This window comes from Trachemys scripta, chromosome 7 (genome assembly GCF_013100865.1).
Source record: "Trachemys scripta elegans isolate TJP31775 chromosome 7, CAS_Tse_1.0, whole genome shotgun sequence".
Lineage (NCBI taxonomy): Eukaryota > Metazoa > Chordata > Testudines > Emydidae > Trachemys > Trachemys scripta.
In genome coordinates, this window is record NC_048304.1 from 192,060 (window position 1) to 217,929 (window position 25,870).

At 49.0% G+C, this 25,870-nt stretch overlaps 1 protein-coding gene across 12 annotated transcripts in view; it reads left to right on the forward strand.

The window, feature by feature from the left end:
* Positions 1 to 25,870, forward strand: part of PLXNB1 (plexin B1) — a 211,514-nt gene that overhangs the window by 127,522 nt on the left and 58,122 nt on the right. For 11 of the 12 annotated variants that reach the window (XR_004646473.1, XM_034775817.1, XM_034775826.1 and 8 more), the window contains 11 exons: positions 1,352 to 1,452; positions 2,495 to 2,627; positions 3,399 to 3,555; positions 4,297 to 4,405; positions 4,499 to 4,607; positions 5,453 to 6,322; positions 7,096 to 7,221; positions 8,182 to 8,304; positions 20,804 to 20,897; positions 21,166 to 21,332; positions 22,671 to 22,822. Coding sequence is in view for 11 of the 12 variants with exons in the window: in XM_034775817.1 (XP_034631708.1) it covers positions 1,352 to 1,452; positions 2,495 to 2,627; positions 3,399 to 3,555; positions 4,297 to 4,405; positions 4,499 to 4,607; positions 5,453 to 6,322; positions 7,096 to 7,221; positions 8,182 to 8,304; positions 20,804 to 20,897; positions 21,166 to 21,332; positions 22,671 to 22,822 (2,141 nt within the window). In the remaining variant the exon portion in view is untranslated. The remainder of the gene's footprint in view (positions 1 to 1,351; positions 1,453 to 2,494; positions 2,628 to 3,398; positions 3,556 to 4,296; positions 4,406 to 4,498; positions 4,608 to 5,452; positions 6,323 to 7,095; positions 7,222 to 8,181; positions 8,305 to 20,803; positions 20,898 to 21,165; positions 21,333 to 22,670; positions 22,823 to 25,870) is intronic. The other variant, XM_034775825.1, reaches the window with a different exon arrangement.

Sequence of the window (25,870 nt, forward strand, 5' to 3'; positions counted from 1 at the left end):
GCAGGCCACTGCCAGAGCCAGCAATAGTTGCAGTGCAGGAGTCTCTCAACACCATTACTCTGTGATTCCTAAGTGCTCCTCTCTCTCTCCTGTACATTTTGTGATAGTGGAATGGGGATAATGATCATGTATTTAAGTGTGTAGTTGTTAACAGAGCCAGTGAGAGAAATTTCAGAAATCGTCTATATGTCCCAAAACCTTGAGAGCTTTATTACATGGGCTTAGTAAATTTACATGCATGAGAGAAGACGGGAGTGTTTCTTTTCTTCTCCAACCTCTCCCCTACCATTTCGTGCAACATGTAGCCCTTCCAGCTCAGACCTTTTCCAGATGTTTGCTCTACCGGGGATTTGAAGTGTCATTAGCTGGGCACAGTTTAGTATCTAAGTCGTCTGCTTATCCCCATGAGCTATCTAGGTACCATTAAACTTCCTAAACTACAAACTCTCTTGGCTTCTCTATCTTTGCATGTTCAGTGTAATATGATTTGCTTGTGAGCATTAGGCATGAGGGTAAATTAGGAGCCAAGCTCTTCAGCTAATAGCATTCTGAATTTTGCTCCCCTAGAAGGCTAGTGGGTGCCATGCACTCTTTGGGGGAAACCCTCAAGTGAGTGAGAGCCTTGTATCAGGATCAGAGCCATGGTTTGAACCCTAGGTCTGGGCAAAAATATGTCAACATTAAGAAAATACTTTTTGGGGGGATTGTATTTTGGGAACCCCTTGGTCAAAATGACTACAAATTTGGAACACCCTGACCAGTGCCCGATGAGCCATATCAAATTTCAAGGCAATCTGAGTAACTATGTAGATTTTAGAGCACTTAGAAGAATTGAGGTTTAAACAAACAGCTGGCCTATACCTTAACTATACTAAACCAGGCAGTCCACTATAATATTTATTGGGAACTGAACTGAAGCACATACTGCAGGGTGTCATCAAGGATCCATTGCATAACTGTGTACTGCAACAACTTCTGTGAGAAAAGAGGGATGGAATCTATTGTGCATCAGTCTTTCTGTGACATTAAAATCTGACCTTTTCACAATACCAGAGTTTTCCGCCTTTGAAAAAGATTGTATTACTAGTAGTTTATATAATAGCAGCACCTGTGTCTTAGCTCTGCCTTGGCATTTTTGTAGCAGCCAACACCATCCAATGGGACAAATTTCTCTTCTACTAATATGGGAAACAGCCACTTTTGAACATAACATTTGGCTCCTATTTCTTTACCAGAATCATCTGAAACTAGCTAACAGGATGTTGAATGAGCAGAAGTTGTAGGACTTGTGGGTGGAGCTGCTGGGTTTTCAGCTGGAATTTCACTAGATTAATTTGTCTTTCTCTGGCAGGTGGTAAAGGTTCCCATATTAGAATGTTCACAGTACTTGGATTGTGAATCGTGTTTGACACTGAAAGATCCATACTGTGGCTGGTGTGTTCTCCAGGGACGGTAAGATCTCTGATCACTTCCTCAACAAGGCTCTTCAGAGAAATGATTATTTGGGATTAGCTAGTTAATTTTCTTTTGTTTAGTTCTATCAGTTTTACTGGAAAATGCCAATAAGGTACAGTATGCGATGATGTTAACTCTTCTATTCGTACATTTACATGATCTTGTGCAACATGCATTTAGACTTGTATAGCCCTACTTGGAATACTTTTAGCTGCTGCATGTGGTACATACATCTCCTCTGAGTTCATTCATTCTTTAATCCCTCATCCTTCTATCATCTGATTCTGTCTCCCCACACTACCTCCCTGAAATGCCACCATTAGTCAACAACTGCTTTTTCTCTGGCACCTTCCAGTTCCTGCAAATTGGAGCCACTGCATTTCACTCAGTTCTGCGCTTCTCTTCAGTCACCATGCACTGTATTCTTCCCAGTGGATCTCAGTCTGGGTTTCACTGACCACAGCAAGGAAACTAGTCTGTTCCATGCAGCTAACAGCCTTCTCCTTTCTGCTGCTACTGGCTCATCCTCTCTCCTCATTCAGCCTTCAACACTCTGTTCCAGTCCTTGGTAGTGGAGCCAGCAATGCTGTGAACTCCAGCTCTCATCAAACATGGTTCTACTTCCACTTGGCTATCCTTTTCTCTGTTTCTGTCTATGCAGTGCCACACTGTTCAGTTCATAACCCTCTGTTATGTCCCTTATTCCTCTCAGGTTTTTCACCTCCACCTTTAATCTTAGTGGCCAGGTTTACTCAGCTGTAAACTGTAAATATAATTTACAAAATGAAGTTGTGCTGTATCTAATGTACCCAGTGTGGCCAAGATTTCCATTCATGCCCAAATTTGGATTCCCATAGCACTGTTGGGGCTATTGAGGCTACATGCCTTAGCTTGTTGTCACTACTGTAGCTGGTGTGTTTGGTTTCCCTACCACTCTTGCTGGGGAGAGTCCTGCTCACAGCAATATTGTAGCCAAAGAATGCATCCCCTCCTCAGTTTTGGAGAGCATGCTGATGGTTTCCTAAATCTTTTTCTTTAGGTGCAGTCGTCGCTCTGAGTGTTCCAGATCCATAGTGAGTGAGCAGTGGCTCTGGAGTTTTAATTCTACACAGCAATGTTTATCCATTCAGTCACTAAGCCCAGCTAATATCAGCAGAGAAGAAAAGAGAAATGTGAGCAGTGACATTGTACTTGGAAAACATACCCCCTGTGATCAAATGGTGGCTTTCTCCTTTCATGTTTGCAGACGGTCGGCCACCTTCCATTCTGGTGTAAATGAGAAAATCTCCTATTGACTTCGGTGGAAGCTGAATCACTGAGCTTTGAAGTTCATCCAGAGTGTGCCTTACTCAGGGCACGTATGTGTCATGGTGGCCCCAGGAGGAATGGGTTCCATCACGACTTTGTCAAGTCAGATGTCTATGCATATATTATTATGAGAGTGATACATTTTGGGGGTTCTTACTTGCCTTGTGCTGCTACTGCAAAGTCTGTCCTTGGCTTGGCATGTGTAAGCATGCTTATAGATTTCTAAAGCTTCATGGTGCTGATGATTATTAAAAGGATAATGAAAGAAAGTTAAAATTATCATCCCAGTGTCTGACCTCTGCTAGAAGAGCCAATGGGAAACTGAGGTGTCTCATGGATGAGAATTCTGTCAATGTGCCAAAAGCTGGTGGGAACCCACTTTCCATCTAGAGAACTGGGTGCTTGCTTACAGGAAGGACATTAAGGAGTGGGAAAAGGCATTGAAAATGGCAGCAAGGAGAATGAGATTAGATACAATAGTGGGAGCCATCTTAGAAAGACAGTGGATGGATGGATCAATTACTTGTTTCTGTGTCTCTAAAAATTAGAGATTAGGAAAACAGAATTATATTAACTAGAAAAATGTGGATTATGCAGGGACAAATTATGGATTTATATTAATATTTGATTGGCAGATTTTCCTCACTATCTTGGATTTACCATCCTTGCATGAGGAAGAAGCCTATTCATGTTACTTTGAAGACTACGAGAGTCCAGCAGTTCTGACAGAGTCAGGCATCGTGTGTCCCTCCCCAGATCCCAGCCAAGCACCAGCTTTGAAAACAGGAACAGGTCAGTTCAACATTTTCCATAAATGAAGTATAAAGTGACTGGTAAACAAAATCATCAGGAGAAGGAACAGCGAAGTTTGTCAGAATGTCTGTGGCGAGGTAGAATATGAGAGAATTCTAATGCTTTAATGATGGTTAAGTGAAAGTGTAGGTTGAGTTGGTATCCTGTGAGTAAATATAAGGGAATTTTAAAATCTGTCACATGGTTCTTAAATTGTACACACATGGTATTGTTTCTGGGGAGCTCGCTAAGTGTCAGTGTTCACCAGGTCTGGAACCCCTGAATCGTAAAGTGTCAAGGGCCACTGTGAGTATGTGCTCATTGAAGCATTGCTCAAAGAGGGTAGACGGAAGGTGGTGTGGGCGACCGTATTTTTTTCCTTTCTGTCCATTTGTCCTGTGGGTGAGAGTGAATGGGTTGTAAAGGAGGTGAAAAACATGTACATTTCAGTCATGGTTGGCGGAGGAATGGTATATGTGTGAATGGGGCATGTTGGGATATTTATGAAAGAGGGCAGAGTTAAGGTTGCATGGGCAAACCAAACCAATGGAAATCATATATATATAGAAGGGAGGATGAAAATCGGACTTATGCTGGGAGGCTCGCTTCCCAACTAAACTATGGAGACAGTGTGTACCTCTATAAAGCGTACCATATGTCTGTCTGTCTAATAATACTGCAGAATGGAGACCTGTCACAGCTCCAGTATTTTAGAGGTGCAATATTTATTTCCCTTTTCAGAGCACATAACTATAAAGCTAGTGGTGCGTTTCCATAATGTCTTCATTGCTTCTGTGGATTTCTCTTTCTATGACTGTGCCGCAGTGGCCTTGCAGTGGAAGTCAGCACCGTGAGTACATGTTGGTTCCCTGTCTAAAGGCTTTGGCCATTCCTATCTGTCTACTGGACCTCCTCAGAGGCTAATCTTGTACTCTTGTTTCAGGTGTCAGGGATGTGTGAGCAGTCACTGGGGATGTAACTGGTGTATCCACCAACACCTCTGCACCCACAAAGCAACTTGTGAAGAGGGGACCATTATCTACAATGAGAGGGTTTGTCTCGTGCATAGATCCCATCTGCAAAGAATGCCACTGAAGTCCAGAAAGATTATGTTTTTACTCAGATTAAGATGGCAGCCATCTTGCTGCTGTGGGCTGAGAGTGTCAAGAGGAGTTATGTGTCCCCTTCTGATACTAAAGAGGGGCTCCTGAACCCTCAGAGCCTGGCTGCTTTGTAGAGTTTTCTCAGGTATTGTGGGGTGGGGGCTGAGGAAAGGTTTCCAGCAGCAGGGCAGTGAGGCAGGATGGGCCTCTTATTCAGAGTGAGTCATAACTCATCCAGAAACCCTCCCTCATGCCCAGCCTGCGATCCTGATGTAAGGGATCTGGGGAAGCTATGAGGCATCAGGAGTCTGGGAGGAAACCATCAGGGAACGGATAGTAGGGAGGCAGGTAGGGAGCAAGAGAGAGTTGGCCTGGGGAGAAGTGTGTCAGGCTGGGGCACGTTGCAGGGTGAAGAAGATGAGCAGGGAGCACCAGCTGGGAGGGACAGGAGTCTGTTGGTGTGGGGAAGGGTGGATGAAGCTGTACAAGAGGAGAAGCTGATAATTGAGTTAATCCTTCATACTCTGAGAGTTTCAGGCCCTCAGAATCTCTCTCTAGGATGTGCAGTGTTAGCCTTTATTCCCTGTGCTCAGCGAAGCCAACTGGTGTGAGAGGCTCATCTCTCTCTCAGTAGAAATCTCAGAAGGGTCAAATGGCCTCCTGGGAATTCCCTTTTGACATGGAATCCGACTGACTGTTGTTTTTTGCTTGTGTCTTTCTCTCACATGTTGCTGTTTTCATGCTCACTCTGTGATTCTCTCTCTCTCTACCCCCATCTCAATGGCTCCCTTCAGACACAAATTCCAACCTCAAGTCCATTTCTTTCTTCAGCTGCTTCCACCACCATGACCTCCACCAACACGCTGACTGTAGCCACCAAACCCATCACTCCCCCCGTCACTATGGTGGTTACCCACACTCCCATCACAGAGTCAGTCCCCACCACTCTGCCTGCAGTCTCTGCCATGACTGCTCATCCCACAGGGACCTTTAGCCACACACATGCATCAACTCCAACTACAGCCATTCTCACCTTTCTCAAGATCACCACTGAATCTACGGTGCTACCCCTAACAGCCGAGCCCACTACTACCAGCCTTGCCATAAATCCTACTGTGGCATCTGTCACTACTAGCCCAGCAGAGACTGCAGACCATACAGCTCGGCCTACCTCTGAACTAGCCACAGCCCCAGAAGTGTGGTTTACTGATCCACCCACCACTGCTGCCTTCAATACTCTGCAGCCAGTTGTGGCAGCATTAACCCCTCCCCCTGACATCACAAATTCCACGTGGCCTCCCACTACTACTTTACCAACCTCTGAGGCACCCACATCTGCCATCCCATCTCCTTTCACCCCCAACCAAACTTCTAGTGCCCCCGCCTCCTCTGCTGATTTCCCAGGAGACCTAAAGACAGAACTGCCTCCCTCTGAGGTCCCATCTTCAGTCCTTCCTGACTGGCTACTTGGGGAAGGCACAGAGCTCAAGGACATAGAGGATTGGATGGATTCACTGCAAACCGAGAATGATACGTCACCCTTCTCTGCTTCCACTCTTCTCTCAGGCGATGGAGACTCTTCAGAGAGGGATGCCCCTGATTTCCCCAGAATTCTTCACCCTGATTTTGACTATCAATATGATGCCCCTGGATTTTTGGAGTTGGTGAGTCTCTGATGCAGCTCTCAGACCTACCTTTAGAACCATGGTCTACTTTGAAATTCAGATGCAGGTCACCAAACTGGGAGACATTACGTCACAGGAAGGAAGATGGGGTCTCCTGGAGGAGAAGGAGGAGCCAAAGGATGGTGATGTGTTCAGAGTGGGAAATGGCAGCCTGAGAAAGGAAGGGGTTTTGTTGTTGTAGCGTGGCCATTTACCTGGAAGCTGCACAGTGCCCAAGTGACGGGTTTCCTGGTACACCATTCCTAGGGTGTCTACTTTCTCCTGCTCACTGTCTTGGGGTCTTATATTGCTCTCCTTACCCCTGTAGTAAATGGCTGGGTCTACACTATGAGCTAGAGGTGTGATTCCCAGCCTGCATACACATACTCGCTGTAGCTGTCATTGAGCTAGGTTGCTAAAAAGAGAAGTGTAGCTGCAGTAGCATGGGTAGTACCAAGGAGGCTATGGGCTAGCCATGCTTAGTACAAACCCGTCTGAGCCTGTTGCTATGTACTTGGCATGGCTAGTCCATGCTGCCACTCACCACTGCCTGGCCTACCCCAGCTCTACTGTAGTTCTCAGCATGATAACTCAATGAGTGTGAGTATGTCTAGGCTTGCTGGCAATCAGCTCCAAGTATAAACGTACCCAGTGAGCCCAGCTTCCCCTTCTGTTAGGATGAAACTTCATTCCTGTATTTGCCTGTGTTAATTGTTGCAGTCAAGTTCAATTCCCTGTGCCGGGGGTGCTCTCTATGGGTGTTTGTTTTTCAGAATGAGGAGTTTAGCTGGGGTCCTGGAGCCTGTCCCTGTGTGCAGGGCATTCAGGGATCCTCTCTGCTCCCAGTCAACGTGGAGCAGAAGATAACCCTGCTGGGGAAAAACTTCCATCTGTATCAGGTATGTGCCTGTTGCTTCCCACTGAGAAGAGGTTTGCTTGGAGAAAGGCACCCTGTGGGCAGCCTCTGGCACCTCGGTTCCTAGATACGTCAAATTTAAGGGCACCTCGCTGAAGCATGTGGGGACTGCGTATCCAGGGTGGGTCCCTGCTGAGTCCCTTTTCATTCCATTTTAAACCTCAAAAGCTGAGCGCAGTTCTTCCATTTTTCATTGCCCTGTCCCCTTCTCCTGATGTAGTAAAATGTCCGTGTGGCTATTCCACATCTGAAGCTTCTACAACAGAGTTAAAATTAAGCCTTACAGATCCTCAAAAACTCTGGTTCCTTTGGGCTGCATTTACAGTCACAGGTGAAAATCATATTTGTCTCCAAAGTTTGAAGACTACTTCAATAACCTCTCTGGAATGATAGTGCTTGATAGATTTATGTACAAACTACAGCTGGAACCTGATAGGTTTCAGGGCATGTGGCCTATTTCTTTCAGTTACAGACTAATTGTTACCTTTCTCTGTTGAAGTGTATATTGTACATACAAGCATGGTTGGTGACTGACACATACCCTGGCTCATTTTTCTAATTCTTTCTCTAGTGTTTTTTTTCCCCCTCTAATCCCCCTGCTTCTGGGCTGAAGTCTTTTGATAGGAACCCTCTCCTCTTCCCAGCATACAGTGTATGTCTTCTGGGAATTAATTTGTTTGTGGTCTTGATTTGATTCCTCTCATGTGGGGATCATGAAGAAGGGAGAGTATAGGAGGGACTAGAATGCAGGAGAAAGGTGGCATGGCAAATGAGACCAAGGAGCATGTTGCATGCGTAGGGAGTGGTATGGAAAAGGGCTCTGAGATGGGAACAGGAGAAGTTTTATGGGGGAGCATAGGTGTGTGTGCTTGAAAGTCTCTGTTTGTTGGTTTGGTCGTGTGAGTGGATATTGGTGAAGCTGTCTCTCTCTTCCTGGCTGTAGGATCAGCAATGGGACTATGAGTGTGTCCTGATTGTGGAGGGGAGAACAGTGGTGATGGATGCTTATGTTGAGGGTGAGGAAGCAAACCGATCACTCTGCTACATCACATGTCAGCTACACCAGGTAAGTATTTGAGATGGCAGAAGCTATTCAGACTTCCCACTAATCCAATCTCATCCAGGTTTTTGTTGATGATCCTCTTAGTCTGACTAGAGAGAAGACTAAAAACTACTTAAATTGTGAGCTCTTTGGAGCAGAGACCATCTTTCTGTTCTGTGTTTGTACGGTGCCTGGCACAACAGGGCCCTGTTCCCTGAGGCTGCTGTAAGATAAGTAATAATAATTAAGTCTTCAGCTAGCAGAAGGTTAGTTTTATCTGTGCCATAGTACAGTGATAATGCCATGATTGTGGCAGAGAACAATGTCATCCCTGTAACATATCTCACTACCATTCCTATGATATCCAAAAGATTAGCTCCATTGCCCTTTCATTTAGTACTCTATCACTCCCACTAGCAGTGCTTTGTTTACCTGTTTGTGGGCTCTTCTGGAATTGGGGACAGCTCCTTTGCAGAAAGCCTCTGGGAGAAAACCAAAATAACAGAAAGTAAGATAGATGCAAGCATGAGATATGTAGCATGTACAATCCCAGCCTGCTGAAGGTGCTAGAGTTATAGATAACATTAATGTATTACGCCTGGCCTTTGCAACAGGAGAGAGAGGGAGATTGGCCCAGAGATTGTGGGCTGTTTCTACCCGGATGAGAGATTGGAGGGGGGTGGGGAGGGGGGGGAGGAGGGGGGTGAGGAGGGTGTGTGCTGCTATGTGGCATGTGGAGAGGATTTGTAAATAGCCTGGAGTGGATGGCACATGCAGCTGTCCCTAGAGGTCCCTGTCTGGGCACCCAACTGCTATAGCAGCTTCTCTGATTGCCTTTGAGAGGCCTAGAGGGTTGAAACATGGTAATGGCTTTGGGTGGGGACTTGGGGTCATTTGACTCCTGTGGTTGTCATAGAAGGCTAGGCGAGGATGTTATGGTGAGGAGGTTGGGGGTAAAGATCATGGATGCTTCAAGTGCTTGCTCATGCACACCATTCTAGGTTTGTGCACGCCCACTTGCATAGTTGTTGGAGATTTCTGCCTTAGTGGTATTCATAGGGTCGGCTGTGGCACCCTCTGGAGTGTGCGCTCATGTGTCGGTATATTTGGCACCACCGGCCCTATGCCCTCTCATTTCCTTCTTACCGCCCGTGGTGGTTGGTCGGAGCACCTTTCCCTTGCCTAGCAAGCGATCACTAGTTTTTCTCCTTTGCTTCACATTTTAGTGTTGTAAATAGTTTGTTTACAGTAGTTAGCTAGTGAAGTAGTTGTTAAGCACTGTAGTTAGTAAGTTAGGGTCCCAGTGGGGACTTTGCCCCAGGCGGGGGGAAATGCCCTGGTTTCTGGGTTTTAAGCCCTGCGCCGACTGCAACAGGCCTTTGCCTGTTAGTGGCCCCCATAGCAGCTGCCTGAAATGTTTTAGAGAATAACATGTAAAAGAGAAGTGTTGCATCTATAAGAACTTTCATCCCAGAACACAGAAAGAGTGCAACATCCATTTGAGGCCCATCCTCATGGAGGCCACTCTCCGCCCAGCCTCGGAGCCATCCCAGACGGAGTCGACTCCTGGTACTTCAGCCTTGGTGTGTAGTGCACCCCCGGCACTGGGCTTTACCCAGCACCTCTCCCCTTCATTGGTGCCTAAAAAGAAGTCGAAGAAGCATGACCCAGCACCGAGTACCCCGGAGCTACATGGGAGTGCATCCCTGAGGTGGTCAGTGTGATCTTCCAAAAGTGGGGATCTCCCTGAGTGGACTTGTTCATGACTTGCTAGAACTGGAAATGCCACGTGTTCTGTTCGGTTTGGGGGATCGACAGGGGCTCTTTGTCAGACGCCTTCTTACTCCGATGGTTGGGGGCTCTGATGTATGCCTTCCCAGCAGTGCCATTAATCCAGAGTCTTCATGAAGATCAAACAGGACAGGGTGAAGGTGATCCTGATAGCCCCGGCTTGGCCTCGCCAACATTGGTTCGGCATGCTGCTGGACTTCTCAGTGACACCCCGCTGTAGCTGCCTCTCTGGTCGGATCTGCTGTCCCAGAACTACGCCAGTCTCCTGCACCCGAACCTGGCAGCGCTGCACCTGATGACTTAGCAGCTGCATGGCTGAATGCACAGAGGAGGAGTGCTTGGCCTGTGTCCAACAGGTCTTGTTGGGCAGCAGAAAGCCCTACACCAGGGCAGCCTACCTGGCCAAATGGAAATGGTTCATGTGCTGGGCCTCGGACCAGGGTATTAGGCCAAAGCAGGCCTCACTTCAGTTGACTTTGGACGACCTTCTACATCTCCATCTCCAGGGCTTGTCCCTTTCATAAATTAAGATCCACTTGGCTGCTGTATCAGCCTTTCACCCTCCATTTCAGGGCAGGTCGGTCTTCACCCACAACATGATGATCCAGTTTCTAAAAAGTCTGAAGTGACTCTATCCTCATGTCTGGGACCCTGTCCTTGCTTGGGACCTGAATCTAGTGCTGGCACGGCTCGTGGGGGGCCCCCCTTCCAGCCATTAGCTTCCGGTTCCCTTTTTCTGTTCTCCTGCAAGGTGGCGTTCCTGGTGGCAATAACATCTGCCCATAGGGTCTTTGAGATTAGGGCACTTAATTTGGAGCCGCCCTATATGGTGTTTTTTGAGGACAAGGTCCAGCTGTGGCCGCACCCAGCTTTCCTGCCCAAGGTTGTTTTGCAGTTTCACGCAAGTCAGGACATATTCTTGCCAATCTTTTTCCCAAAGCCTCACAAGTCTGAGAAGGAACATAGATTGCACTCGGTAGCCTTTTACATCGAAAGGACCAAACTGTTCTGTAAGTCAATGCAGCTGTTCGTCCTGGTGGCAGGTAGGATGAAAGGTCGTCCGGTGTCTACCCAGAGAATTTCATCCTGGATCACTGTCTGCATCCAATTTTACTATGATCAGGCGAAAGTGCCTCCACCGGCAGTTGTAACCTCCCACTCGACTAGGGTGCAAGCCTCATCGGTGGCCGCCTTCAAGTGCTTGCTCGTGTTGATTCCATTCTAGGTATGTGTGCCCACGTGCACAGTTGTCGGAGACTTTTGCCTTAGCAGTATCCATAGGCTGGCTGTGATGCTCTCTGGACTGCTGCGCTCATGCGGCAGTATATCAGGCACCACTGGCCCTACGCCCTCTCAGTTCCCTCTTATCGCCTGTGACAGTTGGTTGGAGCGCCTGGTCTTGCTTAGCAAGAGCATTAGCGGTTCTTCACTGTTCATATCGTTCTCCTTTGTTATTTAGTCAGTGATTAGTTAGCTAATCTGAGGTGTGATTATTGCTAGTAGTTTAGTAGTTAGAGTCCCGGAGTGGGGCATGTCCCGCTCACCAGCCTTTAAGACTTGTTCTGAATGCAGCCAGCCAATGCCCATCAGCGACCCTCACGAGAGTTGTCTGAAGTGCCTGGGGGAGTCCCATCGAAAAGACAAGTGCCGGATCTGTAAAAATTTTCATCCCCAAACTCAAAAAGAGCGGGACATTCGATTAAGGGCCCTCCTTATGGAGGCTGTTCTGTGCCCAGCATCGGAGCCCTCGCACTCGGACTCCACACCCGGTACTTCAGCGTCGGTACACCGTGCACCGCTGGCACTGGGATCCAGCCGGCACCGTTCCCCCTCGCCAGTACCGAAGAAGTGGTCTAAGTCGCCTGGTCTGCAGGCACTGCGCAAAGGACCTGAGCTAGGCCTCGTGCCCGCAATGGAGGCTCTCGGGGGTACCGCTTGGTCAGACCACCTAGTCCAGCCAGGGAGCTACCTCTGGCTCTGAGGAGCAGTAGGGGGTCCTGGCCCATCGCAGGGCCATTTGTGCCCAAGGCGGGCCTGGCAGCCAAAGAACACTTAGGCCAACCAGCACCGCAGATGCCTGGCCACATGGTAGATTGCCAGGTCACCAGCTCAGACAACCAAGCTGATGATGGGACTGCCCCTAAAGGCAGTGGAATGCCCCCGGTCCCTGGACTGCAGGTGTCATTCCCTTTTGCCACAGCCAAGGACCCCAGTACTGCAGCCCTGGTCTCCGGCCAGGAGGCCCAGGTCTACGACGCCACGGTCTCCGCTTACAAGACATGGGACTCCAGAGTCGCGATGGCAATCCCTGTATTCTCGGTACTGACAGTCCTCCTACCAGAGATCACCAAGGTGCCAGTCACCATCGCCTTGCAGGTCGCCTAGGTGTCGGTCTCCTCAGACGCGAGACCGTTCCTAGTCGCGGCACCGGTCGCCAGGGCTACGGTACCATTCTTTGGGCAGGAACTGGCACTCGCCTTCCCCGTACCGGTTGCTGACAAGAGTCAGTCGACAGACTCAGGCTTCCACGGCCCCGTCCTGGTCCCCAGAAGAACAGTGGTCTGGGTTGGAGGGACAGTTTAGCCCTTCCCCTGTTCAGGACAAATAGTCTCCCAAATGGGAGCCCGCCAAAGCGCCCGTGGCACCAGCATGGGATCAGGGGCAATGGCCCGCCCAGTTGCAATACTGGAACCCACCATGGGTGCCTGTAACGCCGGCACCATACTCCCACCGCTCCTCCCAGGCGACATTGGACAAGCTACCCCTGGCACAGCTGGCACCGGTGTTGGAGCAAGGGGCCCAATCTGAAGCGGTGACCTCGAGGGAGGACCCGGGGACCATGGAGCAGCTCCCAATGCAGCAAGGGGACGCCCCCCAGCCTTCGGTGGTGCAGTCATCCTCATCGTCCCCAGATGAGGCAGTGGCGGGGCCCTCACAAACTAGCTGCTCCTCTGATGACATCAGGGAGCACCAAGCCCTCCATAAAAGGGTGGCGGCCCACGTGAACTTGGAGGTCGAGGAGCTAGCTGAGGAGCTCGATGACCTCTTCAATGTCATTCCCTCCTCTGCCCCAGCCTGGGTCACATTGCCTGTTCACCAAGGGGTCCTGAAGATCGCTAAGTCGGTATGGCAGACCCCATCTTCCATTCCCTCCTCTGCCCCAGCCTGGGTCACATTGCCTGTTCACCAAGGGGTCCTGAAGATCGCTAAGTCGGTATGGCAGACCCCATCTTCCATTCTGCCCACGTCCAAAAAGATGGAAAAGAAGTACGATGTCCCCGCCCAGGGGGTTGAATATCTATACACGCATCCTCCTGTGGGGTCCCTGGTCATGTCTGCCATCAACTAAAGGGCCAGGTGAGTGGCATCCCCAAAAATAAAGATGCCAAGAGACTATAGAGTTATTTGGCAGAAAGATTTATTCCACAGTGAGCTTCCAATTCAGGGTCTCTAACCATCAGGCACTACTTGGCAGGTACAATTTCAACCTGTGGGACTCAGTCAGCAAGTTCAAAGCGAGCCTCCCACAGGATCAGGCACAGGAGTTCGCCACTCTGATAGATGAGGGCATGGCGGTAGCCCGGGGTGTCCTCCCGATGGCCTGAGACGCCAAGTACTCGGCGTCCAGGGTGGTTGCCTCTGCCATAGCCATGAGGCATAGCTCCTGGTTACAGACTTCCAGGCTATCCCAGGAGATGCAGTATACCCTCCAGGACCTCCCTTTTGAGGGAACGGGGCTCTTTTCGGAGCTAACTGATCATAGAATCATAGAATATCAGAGTTGGAAGGGATCTCAAGAGGTCATCTAGTCCAACCCCCTGCTCAAAGCAGGACCAATTCCCAGCTAAATCATCCCAGCCAGGGCTTTGTCAAGCCGGGCCTTAAAAACCTCCAAGGAAGGAGACTCCACCACCTCCCTAGGTAACGCATTCCAGTGTTTCACCACCCTCCTAGTGAAATAGTTTTTCCTGATATCCAACCTGGACCTCCCCCACTGCAACTTGAGACCATTGCTCCTTGTTCTGTCGTCTGCCACCACTGAGAACAGCCGAGCTCCATCCTCTTTGGAACCCCCCTTCAGGTAGTTGAAGGCTGCTATCAAATCCCCCCTCATTCTTCTCTTCTGGAGACTAAACAATCCCAGTTCCCTCAGCCTCTCCTCATAAGTCATGTGCTCCAGACCCCTAATCATTTTTGTTGCCCTCCGCTGGACTCTTTCCAATTTTTCCACATCCTTCTTGTAGTGTGGGGCCCAAAACTGGACACAGTATTCCAGATGAGGCCTCACCAATGTCGAATAAAGGGGAACGATCACGTCCCTCGATCTGCTGGCAATGCCCCTACTTATACAGCCCAAAATGCCGTTAGCCTTCTTGGCAACAAGAGCACACTGTTGACTCATATCCAGCTTCTCGTCCACTGTGACCCCTAGGTCCTTTTCTGCAGAACTGCTACCTAGCCATTCGGTCCCTAGTCTGTAGCAGTGCATGGGATTTTTCCGTCCTAAGTGCAGGACTCTGCACTTGTCCTTGTTGAACCTCATCAGGTTTTTTTCGGCCCAATCTTCTAATTTGTCTAGGTCCCTCTGTATCCGATCCCTACCCTCTAGTGTATCTACCACGCCTCCTAGTTTAGTGTCATCTGCAAACTTGCTGAGAGTGCAGTCCACACCATCCTCCAGATCATTAATAAAGATATTAAACAAAACCGGCCCCAGGACCGACCCTTGGGGCACTCCGCTTGAAACCGGCTGCCAACTAGACATGGAGCCATTGATCACTACCCGTTGAGCCCGACGATCTAGCCAGCTTTCTATCCACCTTACAGTCCATTCATCCAGCCCATACTTCTTTAACTTGGCGGCAAGAATACTGTGGGAGACGGTATCAAAAGCTTTGCTAAAGTCAAGGAATAACACATTCACTGCTTTCCCCTCATCCACAGAGCCAGTTATCTCATCATAGAAGGCAATTAGGTTAGTTAGGCACGACTTCCCCTTGGTGAATCCATGCTGACTGTTCCTGATCACTTTCCTCTCCTCTAAATGTTTCATAATTGATTCCTTGAGGACCTGCTCCATGATTTTTCCAGGGACTGAGGTGAGGCTGACTGGCCTGTAGTTCCCCGGATCCTCCTTCTTCCCTTTTTTAAAGATGGGCACTACATTAGCCTTTTTCCAGTCATCTGGGACCTCCCCCGATCGCCATGAGTTTTCAAAAATAATGGCTAATGGCTCTGCAATCTCACCCGCCAACTCCTTTAGCACCCTCGGATGCAGCGCATCCGGCCCCATGGACTTGTGCACGTCCAGTTTTTCTAAATAGTCCCGAACCACTTCTTTCTCCACAGAGGGTTGGTCACCTTCTCCCCATACTGTACTGCCCAGTGCAGCAATCTGGGAGCTGACCTTGTTCGTGAAGACAGAGGCAAAAAAATCATTGAGTACATTAGCTTTTTCCACATCCTCGGTCACTAGGTTGCCTCCCTCATTCAGTAAGGGGCCCACACTTTCCTTGATTTTCTTCTTGTTGCTAACATACCTGAAGAAACCCTTCTTGTTACTCTTAACATCTCTTGCTAACTGCAACTCCAAGTGTGATTTGGCCTTCCTGATTTCACTCCTGCACGCCTGAGCAATATTTTTATACTCCTCCCTGGTCATTTGTCCAATCTTCCACTTCTTGTAAGCTTCTTTTTTGCGTTTAAGATCAGCAAGGATTTCGCTGTTTAGCCAAGCTGGTCGCCTGCCATATTTACTATTCTTTCTACACATCGGGATGGTTTGTTCCTGCAACCTCAATAAAGATTCTTTAAAATACAGCCAGCTCTCCTGGACCCCTTTGCCCTTCATGTTATTCTCCCAGGGGATCCTGCCCATCTGTTCCCTGAGGGAGTCAAAGTCTGCTTTTCTGAAGTCCAGGGTCCGAATTCTGCTGCTCTCCTTTCTTCCTTGTGTCAGGATCCTGAACTCGACCATCTCATGGTCACTGCCTCCCAGATTCCCATCCACTTTTGCTTCCCCTACTAGTTCTTCTCTGTTTGTGAGTAGCAGGTCAAGAAAAGCTTTGCCCCTAGTTGGTTCCTCCAGCACTTGCACCAGGAAATTGTCCCCTACACTATCCAAAAATTTCCTGGATTGCCTGTGCACCGCTGTATTGCTCTCCCAGCAGATATCAGGGTGATTAAAGTCTCCCATGAGAACCAGGGCCTGCGATCTAGCAACTTCTGCTAGTTGCCAGAAGAAAGCCTCGTCCACCTCATCCCCCTGGTCTGGTGGTCTATAGCAGACTCCAACCACGACATCACCCTTGTTGCTCACACTTCTCAACTTTATCCAGAGACTCTCAGGTTTTTCTGCAGTTTCATACCGGAGCTCTGAGCAGTCATACTCCTCTCTTACATACAACGCAACTCCCCCACCTTTTCTGCCCTGCCTGTCCTTCCTGAACAGTTTATATCCATCCATGACAGTACTCCAGTCATGTGAGTTATCCCACCAAGTCTCTGTTATTCCAATCACATCATAGTTCCCTGACTGTGCCAGGACTTCCAGTTCTCCCTGCTTGTTTCCCAGGCTTCTTGCATTTGTGTATAGGCACTTAAGATAACTCATCGATCGTCCCTCTTTCTCAGCATGAGACAGGAGTCCTCCCCTCTTGCGCTCTCCTGCTTGTGCTTCCTCCCAGGATCCCATTTCCCCACTTACCTCAGGGCTTTGGTCTCCTTCCCCCGGTGAACCTAGTTTAAAGCCCTCCTCACTAGGTTAGCCAGCCTGCTGGCGAAGATGCTCTTCCCTCTCTTCGTTAGGTGGAGCCCGTCTCTGCCTAGCACTCCTTCTTCTTGGAACACCATCCCATGGTCGAAGAATCCAAAGCCTTCTCTCCAACACCACCTGCGTAGCCATTCATTGACTTCCACGATTCGAAGGTCTCTACCCCGGCCTTTTCCTTGCACAGGAAGGATGGACGAGAACACCACTTGCGCCTCAAACTCCTTTATCCTTCTTCCAAGAGCCACGTAGTCTGCAGTGATCCGCTCAAGGTCATTCTTGGCAGTATCATTGGTGCCCACGTGGAGAAGCAGGAAGGGGTAGCGATGCTAGGCTCCACGGCCTTAAAGATTCCCGGGCCACCTCCGCTCCTTAGGTCTTCATACTCCTCAGCAGGCCAGGAAGCTGTTCCGCCCCCTGCTGCCTCCACAAGGTCTTGGGGTACCCCTCGTTCCAGCTCCTAAAAAAAGGAGGACAAAAATGGGTTTTAAGCGATGCCACCAGTCGTCGTCTCCTTCACTTGCTCAGCCCGTTCCTTCCAGGTATCAAGGTAGTCAGCAGAAGTCATTCTGAGAGTGCGCCCGAGGATGATGCCCCAGTTACTGCACCAGATCCGCTCCCCATCTTCCTCAACCGCTTCCACCTTTCCTGGTTGGCCTGGTCCCATATCACCTCGGACTGCTGGGTGCTTGACACAGTCTCATTGGGTTATATCCTGCAGTTTGTAGCCGACTAACCCATCCATCCCCCTTCCCAGTCCCTCTTCAGGGACCCTTCTCACGAGCAACTCCTCGTTCAGGAGGTTGAAAACCTCATGAGCCTAGGGGCAGTGGAAGAGGTTCTACAAGACATAGAAGGAAGAGGGTTTTACTCCCTTTACTGCCTCATTCTGAAGGCAAAAAGGGGGTCTCAGACCGATCTTAGACCTGCGCCGCCTCAGCAAGTCTCTCAAAAAGTTTTCGTATGGTCTCCCTGGCCTCCGTCATTCCCTCCTTGCATCCGGCAGAGTGGTACGCTGCCCTTGATTTAATGGACGCATACTTCCGTATTTCTATATTCCCGGGAAACCGGTGTTTCCTTTGTTTCATGTTGGGCCAGTACCATTTCCAGTTCATGGCATTGCCCTTTGGTCTCTCGTCTGCCCTGAAAGTGTTCACAAACACTCTACATGAGTAGATCTGGGGAGTCCAGATCTACCCGTACCTCGATGACTTGTTGATAAGGGGCCAGTCCTTGGATCAGGCGCGGAGGCATCCCAATCTGGTTTGTTCCACCAGCCACTATCTGGGCCTATTAATAAATGACAAAAAGTCGACCTTCACCCCAGTGCAACATATAGAATTCATTGGGGCGATACTCGACTCCACTCAAGCCAGAGCCTTTCTCCCTGAAAGTTGGTTCCATGCCATGGTGGACCTCATCTCATCTCATCTCTGCATGCCCAACCACTCACCACTGCTCACACGTGCCTGAGACTGTTGGGTCACATGGCAGTATGCACTTACGTGGTCTGGCATACAAGACTCCGCCTCAGGCCCCTACAGGCATGGCTGGCATTGGTTTATGTCCCCAAATGGCACAGTATGGACCAGGTGATCAGGGTGACGGACAGCATACTGTCATCCCTTACCTGGTGGCAAGATCCCGCATCGGTGCTGGAGGGAGTCTCCTTCACGGCCCCAGTCTTGTCAGTGCCTCTTGTCTCTGACTCTTCGGACCTGGGTTGGGGAGCCCACCTGGGTGATCTTAGTACTCAAGGCTGTTTGTCCAGTCACAGTCAGTCTCTGCACATCAACATCAGGGATTTCTGCCTGCAGCACGACATCCACCTCGTGGCCGTTCACCTCCCAGGGGCTAGGAACGCTTGGGCGGACCACCTCAGCAGAACATTCTCCTCTCGCCACGAGTGGTCCCTTCACCTGGAGGTGGTCAGTTCTATCTTCCACAGGTGGGGAACTCCCCAGGTGGACCTATTCGTGTTCAGGAAGAACAGGAAATGCCACGTCTTCTGCTCATTCCAGGGCAGGGACAGGGGATCCCTGTCAGACGCCTTCCTGCTCCCATGGTCGGGGCTCTGATGTACACCTTCTCTCCAGTGCCGTTGCTGCGCAGAGTCCTCATGAAAATCAAGCAGGACAGGGTGAAGGTCATCCTCAGCGCTGGCGTGGCCGCACCAACACTGGTTCAGCACTCTGCTGGATCTCTCAGTGGCGACCCAGTTCCGGATGCCGCTCAGGGCGGACCTGTTGTCCCAGAACCACAGCAGTCTCCTGCATCGAAACCTGGCAGCGCTTCATCTGATGGCTTGGCTGCTGTGTGGCTAAACGCACAAGAGCGGCAGTGCTCGTCTGAGGTCCAATGAGTCCTGTTGGGCAGTAAAAACCCTCCACTAGGGTGACCTACCTGGCCAAATGAAAGCTATTCACCTGCTGGATGGCGAATAAGGGGGTTTGTCCCGAGCGAGGCCCATTGCAGATCATTCTAGACTACCTCCTGCACCTCAGGCTTCAGGGCATGTTGCTCTCATCCATCAAGGTCCATCTAGCAGCCATCTCAGTCTTCCACCCACCGCTCGAGGGCAGGTCGGTTTTCTCTCAAGATATCACAGCCAGATTCCTCAAGGGCCTGGAGTGTCTCTACCCGCACATCAGAGATCCTGTTCCTCTGTGGGACTTGCATCTGATGCTGTGACAGCTCACGGGTCCCCCCCTTCGAGCCTTTGGCTTCCTGCTCTCTCCTTCTCCTCTCCTGGATGGTCGCGTTCTTGGTCGTGGTCACGTCAGCCCGCCGGGTATCTGATATTCGAGAGTTCACCTTGGAGCCACCTTATACGGCTGCTTTTACTATATCATAGTCAGCTGCTTGTGCAACACTCAGTGCCACGTAGGCAGCTTGTGCCTCTCCCAAATGTAGGGAGCTAATTGGCGGGCCCATACTCCCTTCTCCCAGCCCGCTCCTCATGCCACCCTCTCGAGTGTCAACAAAAAGGCATCAGGGTTATCCGTTGGGCCCATTTTGCACAGTCTTGTGCCCACCGCCCGGTTATCGCTCCCTGCCATGGGATTCACCAGCTTCTCCATGAGCTGTTGCTCCACCTGCGCCCGCTGTGCAATAAATTGTTGTAGGTTCTGTTGTTATTCCACCTGTCAGGATAACAAGGACTGTTTTGCTTGTTGCTGGGTCTGCTGAAATGCTTGAAAGATTCTGAAACTCCTTTTGCTGTTCCACTGCCCAGCACAGAAGATTTCAGACAAGCCCCCCAGTTCTCATAGGGTGGGGTTCCCTCACACTGGATTCCTTACTGCAAAGAATCCTCATGCACGCTGGTGACAAGTTCTGTGTTTTATTTACAATGTACTTTAAAAGTGTTTGTTCCCCACAGCACAAAGCTTTCCCCCAAGTCTTTCCCTACTACCAAGGCACGGAGCGGGGTGGAGAGGAAGAGATCACAGTTGTCTGAGATCTTAAGCTTCTCTGGCCCTTCCTTCCAGCCCTCCCCATCTCTTGCTGTCTCTTTCAAACATCCTCAGCTAACGCGCTGAATCCCCTTGTTGATTTGGTAATCACCTGCTACTTAATCAATGCTTTCATCACTTTGGTTCATGTGGGAACACTGACCAGGTTCACAGAGAGGTGAGTCATACTCATTCTGTCATAAGATGTCTCAGCTGGAGTGAGTTTTTTGCACAAATAACACATGTTAACATGCAATTGGGCGTGTGCATCTGCAGGTGTTCAGTTAGGCACACAAATAGCCATTTGCATGCACACATTTACAAGTGCAATTACCCTGCCCATCTTTGAGAGTCAGGTCCTTTGTCTCTTAATGAAAGAGGCAAGTTATTTGCTGCAACGTGTGTTAAACTACTGTGTGAAGCACTGAGGCACTTCTGTTTATTCACCCAGTTAGTTAATGGCCTCATTTGGTCCCTTTGATACCCTGACATTCTGGTCTCTTTGCAGTATAGTTACTTGGCACCTCAACTTGAATTCAATGCTGTGGTGTTTGTGCAGAGGAAGCAACACCTCCGAGTGGACAGCGCTGTGGATCTCTATGGTAGGAGAGTGACACCTCACTAGCAAAAGAGGGATTTAGGAAATGGGACAAGGGGTAGCTGGAAAAATTTAAATTGAGACTGTTGGTGTTCAGTGTGTCCTACAATAGTCCCATCACTGGGAAATCAGGGGCAGCCCTTAAGCCTGGATGTTACAGGCTCTGAGTTGTTGTTATTTTGTGTGTTGATGCCAGATGCTTGGTTGCTGGGGTCATTCTGTGCATTGTTGGGATTTTCATATATGCCCTTTTGAATGTCATTCCTCTGCAGTAACTCTCTATAACTGCTCCATGGGACACTCTGATTGCAGCCGCTGCCAAACGGCTGACTCCAAGTATAACTGTGTGTGGTGTGGAGGGGAGCGGCCCAGCTGCATCTTCCGAGGATCCTGCACAGAAGAGATAGCGGACATATGTCCTGCACCACTCATTTATTCAGTGAGTAACCAGTACTCTTTATTGTACTGCACTCAAGGGCAATGGGGGTTCCACAAAGCAGCCAAAAAAAACCTCACTGATAGTCCAAATAACAACAACGGTTCCTCTCCCACTGTTAATTCTTCAGCACTGAGAGTTCAGAGAGCCTGACACAAAGTGCTAGAGTGCAAGCAATCTGTAGTAGCCAAGATGAAAGAAACAAATGTATACCTCAGACCAATTGAAACCAATATGCAGGAAGCGGCTGGATCCAGGAATTGGGGATGAAGTCCAAAGAGTGGAATCCCCTTGCTGTCCTAAGCCAGTGATTGGGATAGACTAGCATAGTGATAGCCGAGACTGAAATAATGAAGGTGCACAAGGTGAAGTGACAGTGACTTGGCAGGGATGGAAGAGGGAGCAGAGGTTAATAATAATTCTGGTTTATTAAAAAAATAAAAAATCTTTTTGACCTATCCCTTGCTGAGTACCGTAGAGTATGTGTCTGTAACCCTGTGTCCCCCTTGCTGTCACCTTGTCCTCCCTCCAGTTACATGCTATACCCACTTGATGCTTCTTGTCATTATTTATCCTATATACTCTTAGGGGCATGAACTGTCTTTTGATTGTGTTTTTGTGCACCTAGCGCAGTGGGGCACTGAACCTATGGGAGAGCCTCTGGACACTACTGCAATACAAGTAATAGATAGCAGCTTATATAATCGCTCCTCATCACCAGAGCCCCCAGAGAAGCAGTCAGTGCAGCAGTGAGTAGGAAAAGGATGGGCTGCCACAGCTGTTCTAAAGGGGAATTTAATGGAATTATACCTTTGTGAAGATCAGTGATAAGACCGAAGTGTGGGAAGGAGGAGGGCATGGATCCTAGGTCTCTCATTTACAGCACTTTACTCCTGCTGGAATTCTGCACCATTGTACAATGCAAAATTTGTGCAGAATTAATGTTCGTCACAGAATTTTTTTTCTTCACGCAGAATTTGTGATTTTCCCCTTGAGCACTCCCACCTGCTGTCAGCCCCGGGCATCTGGGGCTCCCGTTGATTATATTGTATTATTTTGACAAATAAAATATGTGGCATTTTACAGATTTTAAAAATATTGTGCACAGAATTTTTAATGTTTTGGCACAGAATTCCCCCAGGAGTAGCCCTTCCTGCTTATGATGTTAGAGCAGCTACTCTATAGCAAAAGAACCTGACACAAGTCTTGGCCAGCAAAAAGTGTCTCCGATGTCCATTCCAGGAAGAGGACAGAACTTAGGCTTTTTTGGGTCCAGCACCATATTAGGCTGCCAGCATCTGAGGTGCTATGAAATGAACACATGCTTGGGTATCTTTGCAGGTTTATCCCCTGTCTGGACCAGTTGAAGGTGGCACTAGACTCACTATTGCTGGCTCAAACCTCGGCCAGAAACATCAGGATATTGCAGAAACTGTTACAGTTGCAGGAATTCCTTGTGCTGTAGATGCTCAAGAATATGAAATCTCCAGCAGGTAGAGTATCTGTGAAACTCCCACAGGGAATGAGACATTGGGTTTTCCACTGGGCCACTGACATCAGAATGGGGTAATTTCCACACACCCCCTAGCCACGGTAACCTGGATCAATACCTTCTGCCTCAGGAACTGAGCTGCCTTTTGCACCTTCCAAAGAGCAGTGACACTCAAGTAAAGCAATTTTCCCCACCTACTCACCTCTTGGGCATTGAATTTGAACAGAAGCTGTTTATTTTTAAAGAGGCCTGAACCCTAGCACTCATCACTCCCAACAAAAACAGCTAATGTAATACAGTCTTGATAAAAATATCAGACTGAAATAAACACGCTCTGAAAAACAGGGAGGGGAAAGGAGGGAAATGTTCAAGAAAAGCCAAAACACATTTGTTGGCATCAGTTACATTTTAGGGGACAAGAGGCTGAGACTAATGTGAATGGGGAGTGAGCTCCTCTGTAGCAAAGACCTCATCACCTGACAACCTGAAATGAGGCACTGGGATTCCTTATAGGGAGAGGGTGCCAGGTACAACCTGTCAGGAAGAGTCTCAAAGAGGAAGTCTGAGATACAGTCAGGGCCTACTTCTAAGGGCTTTAAAGACCATTGAGCCCAAGGTTAATCCATCACTTTACAGGCATCAAATGTAAAGAGCTCTGAGGCGGTTTAGTTTGGTCACGTGTACTCAAGCCAGTGAGCAGATCATGCTGCCACATTCTGAACAAGCTGCCAGTGCCAGAGGAGCGCTTCTCCTGCTAAATAAACCAGGTGACCCCAAGGCCAGGTGTTGCTGTTGCTTGTGCAAGTTAATCACAGGATAGAAAAGGCTGTTGCTTGTGCAAGTTACACAGCTGAAAAAATACTGTCTCATACCACAGCCAACAGGTAACTTAATATGGGACTAGTGTTGATGGAGGTGACACCATGGTTCTTATTCCTGCTTACAACCTCCAGACAGAGCTGGAGCATCATCATAATGACAACCTCCACCTACCAGCAAAACCAGGGTGAAAATGAGGCAGCTTTCAGATAGCAAAATCCTCTTAGCCAGAGATAGTCAAACTGTTCTCCATAGAGCCCTGGTGGGCCCCAGATGACTTGCTGGTAGCCAGCAAGTGGCTGGCAGGGCACATGATGCTGGCACCTGGTCCTTGTGTCAAGGCTCTTCATCACAAACCAGAGTCTAAAGATTTCTAGAGGCATCTTTAAAGGAGGAGGAGGAAGGGAAACAAGATCTGCCTTCAGAGACTGGAGCCAGAAATGGGATAGGAATGTCCATGAGAGAAGAGACTCAGGTAGCTGGATAGTATGTCTAGGGGACCAGGTGAAGGAAGGGGGCCATAAGAATGTGTCTGGGCAACACAGGCAGGTGAGAGGAGGCCTAGGCCACAGGGAAACAAGTGCAGAGGAGCAGGGCTGCTGGGAAGCACAATCAAGGGAGCAGGCAGAAACGAACCAGGGAGTATGGCAGTAAACACAGGAGGATAGCAAGGGAGCAGGCATCTGGGACACATGGGCAGGGGAGGGAGAAGAACTGAATGGACATGGGAGGTGGAGCATAGAGCAAAGCAGAATGTCTGAGTAACCTCTTATCATGGCAAGGACTGTTACAATTACATTGCTTCTGTCCCATGTCAGCAGCTCCCTTACCCCTGGGAGTCGAGTAGGATCCTCTGGGAAGTGGCCATGGGAACTCCTGCTGTCAGCCGTAGCTCCAGCACCAGTCTAAGGGCTCACAGGGCAGGAGGTGCACTTGCATGTTATCAGAGAATGGATGACTCTGTGCAGCATTTAGTAATGTCTTGCCAAGAGGCCTTATACTTAGGTTGGGGATTGTAGCACGACTCCCCCCCTCGTTGGTAGGGTTGCCTGATTCCTCTGTACAAGTCAGTGCATCCAGTGAGTGCAAACCACAGAGGGAAAGGCAGAAGCCCAGTGTTAAGTGTAGGGCCCCATTTTGTCCATGGGAAGAGAGAGGGTGGTTGTGAGCCAGGAATTTACCTCCCCAGAATTCATCTCCTCTTAGAAATCACCATCACAGACCCCCTATTAGGAGAATGGTCCAAGAACATGCTACCAGTGTAATTCCACTCAGCACATGAGAAATAATTGCCTTAAACTAAAAGAATCTAAGCCATAACCCATATTAATGCATTTGTCATTAACCAAGGAGCCTTGAGGCCCCTGATTAAATCTGTGAGGTCTGACCCAGATGTGGTGGACTTGGAATTTATTAAAGTTGAGATTGCCTAATACGGAGTGACGGTGGGGCTCAGATTTCTCTGGTCAGGGAAAGCCTGGTCCGAGAGAGTGACATTTCGGTGTTGGAAAGATCTTAAATTCCTGCACATTTGTCTCTAGTGCATTTGGATGGGAAGGCACAGAAGGTATCTTAAAAGTTGGGATGTTGAATTGCATTACTATGGAAATACTGGTGGGGACTGACGACTTAACCATGACTCAGACTGTTCATGTTGTAACCCATAGTAAAAAGGAATATTGTTCTGTAATCCCAGACAAGATGGTGAAAACACAGAAACTACTGTGGTGGGAGAAGAATATACTTCTACCTCTGTTTCAGCAGAAGAAAGCAGTGTGCATTCACTCTCCTGACTCAGAGTGGTAGCAGTGTTAGTCTGTATCAGCAAAAAGAACGAGGAGTACTTGTGGCATCTTAGGCCTAGTCTACACTACGGGGTTAGGTTAAATTTAGCCGCATTAGGTCCATTTAAAAATGAATGCGTCCACACAACTAACCCCGTTCCGTCGACCTAAAGGGCTCTTAAAATCAAATTCTGTACTCTTCCCTAGCGAGGGGAGTAGTGCTAAAATCGACTTTGCTGGGTCGAATTTGGGGTAGTGCGGACACAAATCAATGGTATTAGCCTCCGGGAGCTATCCCAGAGTGCTCCATTGTGACCGCTTTGGACAGCACTTTGAATTCCGATGCACTAGCCAGGTACACAGGAAAAGCCATGGAAACTTTTGAATTTCATTTCCTGTTTGGTCAGCGTGGCGAACTCAGCAGCACAGGTGACCATGCAGTCCCC